The 12,394-nt window shown below is 31.1% G+C and overlaps 1 protein-coding gene across 2 annotated transcripts in view; it reads left to right on the top strand.

The window, feature by feature from the left end:
- LOC122271919 (Golgi-associated plant pathogenesis-related protein 1-like) overlaps positions 1-11,626 on the top strand; it is a 38,505-nt gene extending 26,879 nt beyond the window's left edge. Inside the window, exon 4 of one of the 2 annotated variants that reach the window (XM_071182096.1) lies at positions 11,314-11,626. In XM_071182096.1, the coding sequence (XP_071038197.1) occupies positions 11,314-11,576 (263 nt within the window). In that variant the 3' untranslated portion in view covers positions 11,577-11,626. Of the gene's footprint in view, positions 1-4,243; positions 4,557-11,313 lie in introns of those variants that run through there. The other variant, XM_071182095.1, reaches the window with a different exon arrangement.
- Positions 11,627-12,394: the final 768 nt, after the last annotated feature.

Here is a 12,394-nt window from a genome sequence, read left to right as displayed (position 1 = left end):
GCGATCATGAAATCGGAAGTTATCAGTTGTAAGCTAGTTCTTCAAATGTTTGCCGTGTTCTGCTTTAAAAAGATTAACCAATGTTCATTGTTTTTTATTTTTGATTAATTTATATTTTTTAATATCTTCATCCCTCTCAACTTTATTTCATGCAAATTAAACGCCTTGTCTTCCAACTTTGCCGTATATACACAGCCGTTGTTTTTTCCCTTTTATTTTATTTATTATTTATTAATTCATTTATTTTTTTGCAAAAAAATAAACTTTTTATTTTTTATTTTTGAANATTTCAATCTAGTCAATATTGCTTTCTACTCGCCAAGCTTCTCGATAATAGACGTCGCCAAAACAGATTCCTCTCACTGCACTTCTCTTCACCACTATGTCAACAAACGTTAAGGGTATTAAGCTGCGTTAAATTTATTTCGTTAAGGGTACTAAGCTGCGCAGTGGTTGAAAATACGAAATATGTCATTACGTTTGGACTACTAAAGGATATTTATGGTAACCCGTGCTGATTCCTGCTCTTATCTAGGAGAAGTTGCCACGACTCACCCAGGTAACCCTATTCTGACGAAAAATAACATTTCTTCCATGAAAATTTTAAAATTTCAATCTAGTCAATATTGCTTTTTACTCGCCAAGCTTCTCGATAATAGACGTCGCCAAAACAGATTCCTCTCACTGCACTTCTCTTCACCACTATGTCAACAAACGTGAATACTATTCTGAATGCCTTGAATGTGGAACCATTGACTCATTTAACTGTCAGCCAATTAAAATCAGATTTGCGTTAAAGAAATCTCTTACTCTGAAGAAATAAAAATAACTCAATATCCAGTACAGTGAGTGATAATATTAAAAAAATAGATGACGAAACTTTAGAAGAACTTTTGACTCTTCGCATGTAATCGACAAATGATGACAATGCACAATATTTCAAAGAAAACTGCATTGATAGCGCAGAATTAAAATTGAATTACCTCAGAAACAAGTGGAACTTATAAGCTGTCAACTTATTCCTCAACGTACCCCTTCATCTGTAACTCGAAGCTCTAATCATGATATGTCACACCAAACAACTAACAATTATTTTTCATTACCGAAATCTGTTAAAAATTCTCAATTCACACATTGAACAATAACGCAAATACAACCCTTCTACTGACGATGCTGCCAAAGAGGTCTTGCCTTTTTATGTGTAGTTTACCACCCCTCATTGAAGTTGCAGAATTACAAAAGTGATAGATAGCCTGACAACTTACCTTGACGGTGACCTGTTATTTAGCATTTCAATGAAAATCATGCCTTTCGCAGAAAGTATTGCTAGATTTGTTGTACAACTGACCAACGTTTTAATATTGACTTGATTTGATAGGATTTGTCGTGGAGTACCTGCCCGCGAAGAGGGCATCTTACTCCTTCATCTGATCTGTTAAAATAATTGAGACTAATGGTAAAGAAGAGATTCGAGTGGCGGCAGTGAAGCCTCTGTAGAATTACAGTCATATTTGATGAGTTAAAGTCAATTAAAGAGCTGAAGATAATTTCATAGTCTGTAAATATGGGGTGAATACTGGGGAAGTCCCATTAGTCAATGGTAAATATAATTATAAATCTATTCAACATTATAAACAAGTATGAAATAATATGAGAATTCCATACCTGCCAACTTTTTCGGATTATCCGAAAGATTTTATTTTCATATTTAAAGTGGTAGTAAGTATATACTATTCTTTCTTTTATAAACTTAATTTTTGGATGATTTTGATCACCACTATTCTTACAAAAATTAAGCACATATATTAATATGCGCTACTATCATGGTTGCCAATTTAAGTTTTCTCAAATACAACGTAATTGTTTGCTTAAAATTGAAGTTTTAATTCCATTTTAATACCACTGGGAAAAATGATTATGGAAGGGATTAAAAGTTGGCTGGTATGGAATTAGAAGTAATATAGATGTTTACATTATATACACGTTTTAATAATATTAGATTCGGAAAATGTAATGAAATTTATAATAATTAAATACTGGAAACATTAAAGACAAAATTTTTAATTTGAGTTTTTAGTTATGTTTTTTGAAAAAGATAAAAACACCATCAAAGGTTACGTTTTATGGATAACAATGAATAGAAAACATATTAAATTGCTCTGATTGTGCAGAAGTCACCCTGATTGACCGAACTTTATTAAAATTTTTCTAAGTAATATTTCGGTTGCAAGTGCCTTAATAAAGGTATATTTAATAAACTTTTATTATTTCTTTACATTTTAACAATTTCATATTTGTGGAAATTATAGTCACGTTGATCTTCGTTTAACTTAAGATAGTAACTACCGAATGTAAGCTGGTCCAAACTGCGAGTAAAGCATGGAAGATAAAAGTAGGCGTTACTATCTATTGTATCTAAACTTCGTATGCTGGCCATTAGCACCATGACAACACCATTTGTATGCTGACGATTGTATGATAAGCACGCATAAATATTCCTTGTGCTCCTAATAAATATACTCTTATAAATATTCATCCTTCCTAAAATGATTATTATATTAAAGCATAGGTCATCTATCATTACACTTCATCTTACTTTATGTATTGTAACGTTCCTTCTTTAGTGTTGCTTATTAAATTTAAAAAAGAAAAAATATTTGTTATTCTTTCTTTTGCGATTGAAAACAAAATAGTATCTCTTTTTATAGAGAAGGAGCATCCAAAGTACATTGTTTTTTTTCCTTTTCCCATTCATTAAAAGAATACAAGCAATGTGTAAGGAACAACTTGGTAATTTTGAAATATGTTACAAGGCAATGTGTTACTGAAAGAAAAGAAAAAAATATGCAGAGCAATAATTGCCGTGCAAAGTTACAAATAAAGTAATAAATGCAAAGTTTTTAGGGGCCCATAAAGTTCACATGGGTCAAAGTTCATATAATAAGAACAAGTTGTTTGAAACATGTACATCGGTACATAGCTTCATGCACGTATTAGATATACTTATTGCTTATATCATGCAGTTGAATAGAGGAGAACAGGTGATCTATACAGGTCATGTTATTAACATATTTTTATATTTACATAAGGAGTCATCACAGCAGAAGAAAGCTGTTATGGGTGTTATTGAGATGTCCTCTTTCAGATTTTCGAAAAGAAAAGTTTCGTTGAAGTTTGCGGTCCTGCACTTAGATGTCTTAACATTTAGCTTGAAGTTTGAACTTGATTTTATCAATATATTGCTCGATAGGATCAATATTGCGGTCTCTATGAATTTCTTTCCTATGGATAAACCATTGAGTCTAGGTGAATTTTCGTAGGATTTTGTTTCGGCATACATTCAGCTTGTTAATTAGAGTTGGAGTTATGCCAATTAAAAGGATTTAATTTTCAATTTGGATACAGGCTTTTTTAAATTAATTACTTTGTCATTTTCTTGAAAAGAGAGTTATTTTATTAATTTAAACCACAAGAAAAATGATACGTAAAATATTAATGCGAAAAAAGCGACATTTGTGGCATGGAAAAAGTGACGATCGACAACAAACTGGATATTTCTTTCACTTTCTACCACTTTAGCTTTTAAAAACACCTTACTTAAACTACAGATTTATATTGAGATTTTACGTAGTAATTAATTAACAGCGCACAAAACTATTTTTTTTCGACAAAATTAATCCTCTCAGTAAAGTGTTTGAATCTTCTTACCTTTTGAGAAGGAAATCAAGTTATGAATTTAGATGGATGTGGTACAATTGTGTTTAAATTGTCATTAATGAAGAGATGACAATTTGCTCCGGACAGCGAATAAATATTTTTCAGTGGTAGTTTATTAATGTATGATTCTTGGTTAAATAAATTAAATTTATTAGTTTTTCCTCTACCACTATTTATGAATAATTCAAAAGTTTATTCAATTCTCCAATTTTTGTATACGTTTAATCTCCCAGCAACTGGCGAAGTCAGACATNAATAATTCAAAAGTTTATTCAATTCTCTAATTTTTGTTTACGTTTAATCACGTTTTTGAATACCGTCTAAAAGTAAACAAAATTAGTCAAATATTACGTCGCGTCCGGAGCAGTTGGCATCTCTGTTAATGTATGTTTGATGGAATTAACACTTCATCGCACATAATTTATAAGAGTCGAACATTTGTTTTTCATTGCTGTTATTGTCAAGTCGTTACTTTTTTTTATATTTCAAAAACCATTTTCATCAAATTATTTATATTTCTTATTAGGGGCGTTTCATTTCACACAAATGATTTGGAGAAGTTCTTTACACATAGGAATTGGTATAGCTCCAGTGCCGGGGAAGCCAATGCTACACGTCGTTGTACGATATTTTCCCGGTGGAAATTCTAATTTTCCCGGTGAATTCCAGAAAAATGTTCTTCCTAGAATTTCTGCACCATCTACAGGATCCTTATCCCAATCGATGGAAGACTGCTCATTTGTTCGAACCTACTCGACGAAGTTGCGGCAAAGTGGTGTATATATATAATGTATCATTACATTCTTTCTTGAAATATTAAAACATATCAGTAACTAAAACTTGCATTTGTAATTTATTACATTAAAAATTTTCAGATTCGATTGAATCATATAATTTAATGCCTTTTGCAAAAGATAGGTCAATCAAGTACAATCATAAATGTACTCAACCGTTGACTAATTTCAACCTAACTCTGATTTTATCGGTTTTTAGAAGAAATGCAAAGTAATAAACTCCTGCCTCAATAGAATCGTTTATTCGCAGAAAGAAACATAATTTATTTCATAATATAGATACAAAACAGAGTTTGTGTCTCAATTTTTCCTTGACTCCGAGTATTATAAAATGCACCCGAGCATTTCAAGATTCAATATAAACCAAAGAATGAAGTAAAGACAAAAAGTGAAGAACCTACATGAACAACTTTATTAAAGGAATTTCACATGTATGTTAACGTTAACAGTTTAGAAACACCATTGGCTAAAATTAAGCACTTGAGTATATGCATATCAACCAAAAAATAAAAAATAAAAAAAATACAGAAGAAAACACAAAATGTAATAAATAAAGTCATTTCATATATACTTCGACAATCCGACATTTTTCAAAAATTATTGAAATTATTTTTGTAACATGTTTGCTAGATTCTAAAATATGAAAATAGAAATGTAAATAGAGGGCAATATATTCATTTCATGGCACGTTTTTACTGATCGTTGGATTTGTTAGTTACCTTGTATTGGCCCGAAACTGGATGTGTGCAAGGAAATAATATTATGCTGTATAATTCAAAGCTTATAATTAGGTTGAATTTTAATTATAAAATTTTAATGCTGAGGATTTCATATAATTTGTTTACTTTTAATGGAAAATAAATTTTTATTTTAAAAATTATTTAATAAATAATAGAAGATTTTTAGACACGGATTTGACTATGATAAAAATAAAAATTTAGTTGACAGCGAAATTTTTAATAAATGTAACAATTTTCAATAAATTTAACCCTTTAACGGGCCCTTTACTTCTAGTAAAGGTAAATTAAAGTATTTTTGGAATTGAAATTGTTTTAAGAACAGTAATTGATGTAAAAAAAGAAACTCATTTAGTTTATAAAAATGCCATTTTTTTGGTGGTAAATATATTTAACATGACCTATTAGGAACTTACTGACTTTTATTTTTCTTTATTTATAAAATAAATTCCTTAAATGCTACAAACTTCAAAAGGAATTATGTATTTTATAACTTTTATACGTTTTTTAAAAGTGACAAATGGTTACCAATTTTATTCAAACTCACTTCAAGAAAGCTGAAGTTATTGAAAAATGGAAACCTAAATTAAAAGTGGTAAAACGTGGTGGTAAGTATACTTACCACGGCCTTCAAAAGGATTAAGGACTGCACCAACAACCCAGAGAAAGAGGTTCTTTTTCAAGTTGCATGCAGGATACCGGATGTGGCCGGAGTGTTACAGCACCGACATTTATAACGGTTGACATTGTGCATAGAATCAGCAAAAAGCCTGAATATTCCACATGGGCACTGTCACAAGTCGTTCACGTTCCCTAGCGAGATGAAGAAATGCATCCCAACCTTGCTCATAAATTTCAGGGTCTGGAATTATCGGATTACCAGACACATTGTCAATTATATGTCGTGGTTTCTCAAACAGACAGCTGTGGACTCGGGTTTTTGTGCACAATTGTTGTTCACTGACGAATGCACATTCACCCGCGAAAGTCATTCGAATATCTACAACTATCGTGTCTGACACGAACGTAACACGCCCACGTTCATTCCAACGATTTTTCGCGCTAAATGTTTCGGCCGGAATTGTGCATGGTTCTCTGATTGGGCATACCTACTGCTAAATCGCCTAAATGGAAATTCATAACTTGTGTTTTTGCAAGATATGTTGGCAGAAATACTAAACCGTGTTCCAGCACACATCACACGACCATCACCTCCTACATCATAAAGACTCCACACGGTTTCTTATAAGTATTCTGCGCAGATTATTTAAAAAGTGAACCACTTGTGCGCATAAACCCAAATTCTATTTTAAAAGTATACTTGAGAGAAATTTATCATAGATATCTGAGAATTGAATCTGTAGTGGTTGACAAGTAAATAAAACAAACAAATTATATTCATGAATTAAACAAATTTTTAAAAAAATAATTACTACCACTTTCTGATTTTTAATTGATTTCATATTAAATGGTTCTTTCACTAATTCAGTTGGTTCACCGACTACCCACCCCAGACGTCCACAGCCTTCCTGTGGAAAATTTCTACAATTGGTTTACCTTCATAGTGGTCTGATCGGACTAACTACAAAAAAGCGTGTGGAGGTTTTCAATTATAGGAGGCATAGCCACAGGGAAAAAAGGCTGTTGAGATCATCAAGGTGTTTTAGTGACGTCACATACTATGGTGATGTACGATTAGCCGCCAATTTGAAATATTTTTCCTTCATTGAATAGCATTCTCGTTTGTCCTTCGGATATGTCGATTTAAACGATTTTTAAAAAATATACGTTGCCTTATTCTACAGCCATATGCTTCTGCAATTCCAAGATGTGAAGGGAACTACAAAAATGGACCTAAAGTATCAGTATTTAGGTTTTCGAAAGGTGAGTAAAATAAAAAAGAAAATGGATCAATTCCATCTAACGAGACACTTACTTATCAAATAACCGTTAAAAGTCGAGCAAGTGTTATTTATCTTTGATGTTTTAATATTCGTTTTTTCAGAATTAATAATAAGCTTTTTAATTAAATAAGTAGTATTTAAGAATTAGCGAATATTAGAATCTGAAACTAGCAAAACATTCGTACTTTTGCAAAACTCTTAGACGTGAAATAAAGTAAATTTAAACATCATTTGTTGTGTTTAAATGTATATATAAACAAATATAAGATGTCATTAAGAGTTAACGCTTTTATTATTTAAAAAAACTAGTAAAAAGCTTTAGTTATACTTTTAAAAGAAAGAAAAATTAATAACAATGATGATTCGCGTTTGAAGCTTATTTATTCTTAACGATAGCTTACAATCATATGAGTAAAATTTCATAAATATTCATACTTGAAAGCAAAAAAATCTCCGATACATTAAATCATATTAATAAAAAAGGAATTTAATTCAGTCTTAACCATTTTAATTTTTGCATGTTATATTTTAATGAATTAAATTTTAATGCGACACATTAACCAATGATTGTAAAAATTGCTGAAAAATAATTTATTGCTTGAATAAAATTTTCAAATAACACTCTGAAAAATATTTAGCTTTCTGTCTACAATTGTTTATAAATTGATGTGCATCTTTTGACAAAAAGGTAGTAATTTTTGCAGCAAAAACGAGAACTTCAACTTGCTCACGCGCTTGCTTTTATGGTGATTTACTTCATGATATTTGAATCCGAGTTCTGTTCTCTGCCTTGTCTGTGACTCTGTCTGATAACTAGCCTTCCGCTCTCAATTAATGACGCAGAAAGCTCTGATATATTATTTGTGAATTTATAGTAAACAGAAGCTACGCAACGATCGTGTAATTTTAGAAAACCTAATAAAATTTTAAAAAATTAAATACTGGTAGCATTTGAAATAAATATTTAATTTAATTTTAGCTACGTGTTTTTCCTCTTTTTTTTTAAAAAAAAACCCATCGTAGATTAGGTTTTATGAATAACTTTGGAGGGGAAACACATTAAACTGTTTTGATTGTGAGGAACTCACTCTGGTTGCCGGAACTTCAATAAAATTACGATATTTTTAAGTACCATTTCGGTTGTAAGTGCTTTAATAAAGGTATATTTACAAACACTTTTATTATTTCATAAGATTTTAACAATTTTGACTTTGTGGACATTATTTGTTTGAAAATAAAATTTTATTCACGTTGATCCCCATTTAACTTAAGATCCTAATTACCGAATGCGGTCCGCACTACGAGCAAAGCATAGAAGATTAAAGTAGGCGTTACTATCTATTGTATCTAAACTTCGTATGTTGACGATTAACATCATGACGTCACCATTTCTATGTTGACGATTGTATGAATGTATGATAAGCACACATAAATATTCCTTTTTTCTCCTTATAAATATGCTCTTATAAATACTCCTCTTTCCTAAAATAATTATAATATTAAAGCTTAGGTCATCTATCATTACACTTCATCTTCCTTTATGTAATGTTGACTGCTAACCTCTTCGAGACTGGCCAGTCATATATGCATTCTCAGGGTGTCGATAATTAGGGTAAAAAAGATAAAACTGGCAGCCAAACTATTTTTAAAGCAGTTTATTTGCGGGTGGGGTAACAATTTGCGATCGCAACGAACTATAGGGGCGTTGTTGTATGAGACGAATTCCTGCGATTTCCATGTGAACAGTCATTCAGTTGCTCTTAACAGGTCTTTAATGTAGCGTGTAGCATTGTAACGCTCCTTCTTTATTGTGTCTTTATAAATTTAAAAAAGAAGAAATATTTGTAATTCTTTCTTTTGCAATTGAAAACAAAATAGTATCTCTTTTTAATAGAGAAGGAACATCCAAAGCACATTGCATTTTTTTCCCTTTTCCCATTCATTAAAAGATTACAAGCAATGTGTAAAGAACAACTTGGTAATTTTGAAATATGTTACAAGGCAATATGTTACAAAAAAAAAAAAAAAAAGACGCAGAGCAATAATTGCCATGCCAAGTTACAAATAAAGTAATAAATGAAAAGTTTTTTGGGCCCATAAAGTTCACATGGTAATAAAAAGCATGAAAAGCATGTTTGAAGCATGTACATCAGTACACAGCTTCATGTATATATTAGATATACGTAGTACATAGAATAGAGAAGATCAGGTGATATATACAGGTGATGTTATTAACATATTTTGATATTTACATAAGGAGTCATCACAGTAGCAAAAAGCTGTTATGGGTGTTATTAAAATGTCTTCTCTCAGATTTTCGAAAATAAAATTTTCTCTCAGATTTTCGTTGAAGTTTGCGGTCCTACACTTGGATGTCTTAACACTTAGCAAAAAAGTTTAAATTTGATTTTACCAATATATTGATTATTTGGATCAATATTGCGGTCTCTATGAATTTCTTCGATATTGATAAACCATTGAGCCCTGGTGACTTTTCGTAGGATTTTGTTTTGGCATATATTCAGCTTGTTAGTTAGAGTTGGAGTTATGCCAATTAAAAGGATTTAATTTTCAATTTGGATACAGGCGCTTTTAAATTAATTACTTTGTCATTTTCTTGAAAAGAGAGTTGTTTTATTAATTCAAACCACATGAAAAATGATACGTAAAATATGAATGTAAAAAAAGCGGCATTTGTGGCCTGGAAAAAAAAAGACACTCGACAACAAAGTGGATATTTCTTTCTCTTTCTACCACTTTAGCTTTTAAAAACACCTAACTTAAACTACAGATTTATCTTGAGCTTTTACATTGTAACATACCAATACCAATAGTTAAAAAAGCAAATTATCTTGGCCTTATAATCAATAGCAAACTCACCTGGAATGATCACATCAAAAGCACAATAGATAAAGCAAATGCAGCAATAATAGCCATACAACCATTAATATATAATCAGAATATGTCACTTAAACTAAAGAAGCTACTATATACAGCAATGATCCGCCCAATACTTACCTATGCCTCACCTGCCTGGACAACGATACCTCAACATCTACTGAAGAAATTAAACCAATGCCAAAACAAGATCCTTAGAAAAATAACCTGTGCAAGATGGTTCATCCGGAATACCAATATACATGCAGACCTCAAAATACCAACTCTATCACAGCATATATACAAGCTAAACGCAGATTTTTTCGATAAAGCCATAGAATGTAAAACAGCAAATTTTAATGAAATCTTTAAATTTGAAAATTATATCAAAGATAAAAACTACAGACCAATAGCTGCACATTTCACCTCCGACGCCTCATATCATAACTATCAAAACAAATAATTTCATCAACCTTTCTGAAAATAACGTTTACTCATGCTGATACAATTCTGAACAACTCCAAAATCAAACAAACACAGTTTAGAGCAAGCTGCTCAATTTATTTTTGATTCCCTTTTAGTTATTCTAGCAAAGAGCTTGAAACATTCATAAAAGCAACTCCATTGCCTGCTTACCTCATTGCTCAACCAAAACTGTTCTAAAATTCCAGATGAATGGGATAGGGGACGCTTCGCGGCCCAGGTGCCCAATAAAATCAAAACACTAGGACTAAACACTAGAGCTTTTACATTGTAAATAATTAACAGCGCACTAAACTATTTTTTTTCGACAAAATAAATCCTCTTAGTAAAGTATTTGAGTCTTTTTACCTTTTGAGAAGGAAATCAAGAAATAAATTTAAATGAATGTGGTACAATTGTGTTTAAATTGTCATTAATGCAGAGATGCCAACTTGCTCCGTACAGCGAATAAATATTTTCTAGTGAAAGTTGATTAATGTATGATTCTTGGCTAAATAAATTAAATTTATTAGGTTTTTATCTTCAACTATTTATGAATAATTCACAAGTTTATATAATTCTCCAATTTTTGTGCACGTTTAGTTACGTTTTCGTTACCGTTTAAAAGTAAACAAAATTAGTCAAATATTTCGGCGCGTCTGGAGCAGTTGGCATCTCTGTTAATGTATGTTTGATTGAATTAACATTTTATCGCACATAATATATAAGAGTCGAACATTTGTTTTTCATTGCTGTTATTGTCAAGTCGTTACTTTTTTTGTAATATTTTAAAAGCCATTTTCGCCAAATATTTCTTATTAGGGGCGTTTCATTTTACACAAATGATTTGGAGAAGTTCTTTACACATAGGAATTGGTATAGCTCCGGTGCCGGGGAAGTCAATGCTACATGTCGTTGTACGATATTTTCCGGGTGGAAATTCTAATTTTCCCGGTGAATTCCAGAAAAATGTCCTTCCTAGAATTTCTGCACCGTCTACAGGGTCCTTATCCCAATCGATGGAAGACTGCTCATTTGTTCGAACCTATTCGACAAAGTTGCGGCAAAGTGGTGTATATATATAATGTATCATTACATTCTTTCCTGAAATATTAAAACATATTAGTAACTAAAACTTGCATTTGTAATTTATTGTATTGAAAATTAGTAGATTCGATTAAATCAGATAACTTAATTCCTTCAACAAAAGATAAGTCAATCAATATAATCACAAATATACTCTACCGTTGACCAATTTCAACACAACTCTTTTTTTTTTCCTTCAGTTTTTAGAAGAAATACTTAGTAATAAACTCTTGCCTCAATAGAATCGTTTACTCGAGGAAAAGAAACATATTTGTTTTCAGAGTATAGATACAAAACAGAGTTTTCGTCTTAATTTTTCCTAGACTCCGAGTAATATAAAAGGCACCCGAGCATTTTAAAATGCTATTTAAATTAAAGAATGAAGAAAATATATAAAAACACCTGACACATTCTTAACCGGTTTCTTTCTTTTTTTGGGGAGGGGGGGGGGGGGGGGAGAAATAACGCGTGTAGTCGACAAAAAGTGAAGAATATAACATAAACAACTTTATTAGAGGAATTTCACATGTATCTTAACGTTAACAGTTTAAAAACACCTTATGCTAAAATTAAGCACTGGAGTATATATATATCAAATAAAAAAATACAGAAGAAAACACAAAATGTAATAAATAAAGTCATTTCATATATACTTTAACTTTTCAAAAATGATTGAAATTATTTTTGTAACATGTTTGCTAGATTCTAAAATATGAAAATAGAAACGTAAATAGAGGGCAATATATTCATTTCATGGCACGTTTTTACTGAAGTACAGAAGATCGTTGGATTTGTTTCTTGCCTTGTATTGGCCGGA

This window comes from Parasteatoda tepidariorum, chromosome 6 (assembly GCF_043381705.1).
Source record: "Parasteatoda tepidariorum isolate YZ-2023 chromosome 6, CAS_Ptep_4.0, whole genome shotgun sequence".
Lineage (NCBI taxonomy): Eukaryota > Metazoa > Arthropoda > Arachnida > Araneae > Theridiidae > Parasteatoda > Parasteatoda tepidariorum.
Note: the sequence above shows the minus strand (reverse complement) of the source record. Positions and strands in the feature narration are given on the sequence as shown.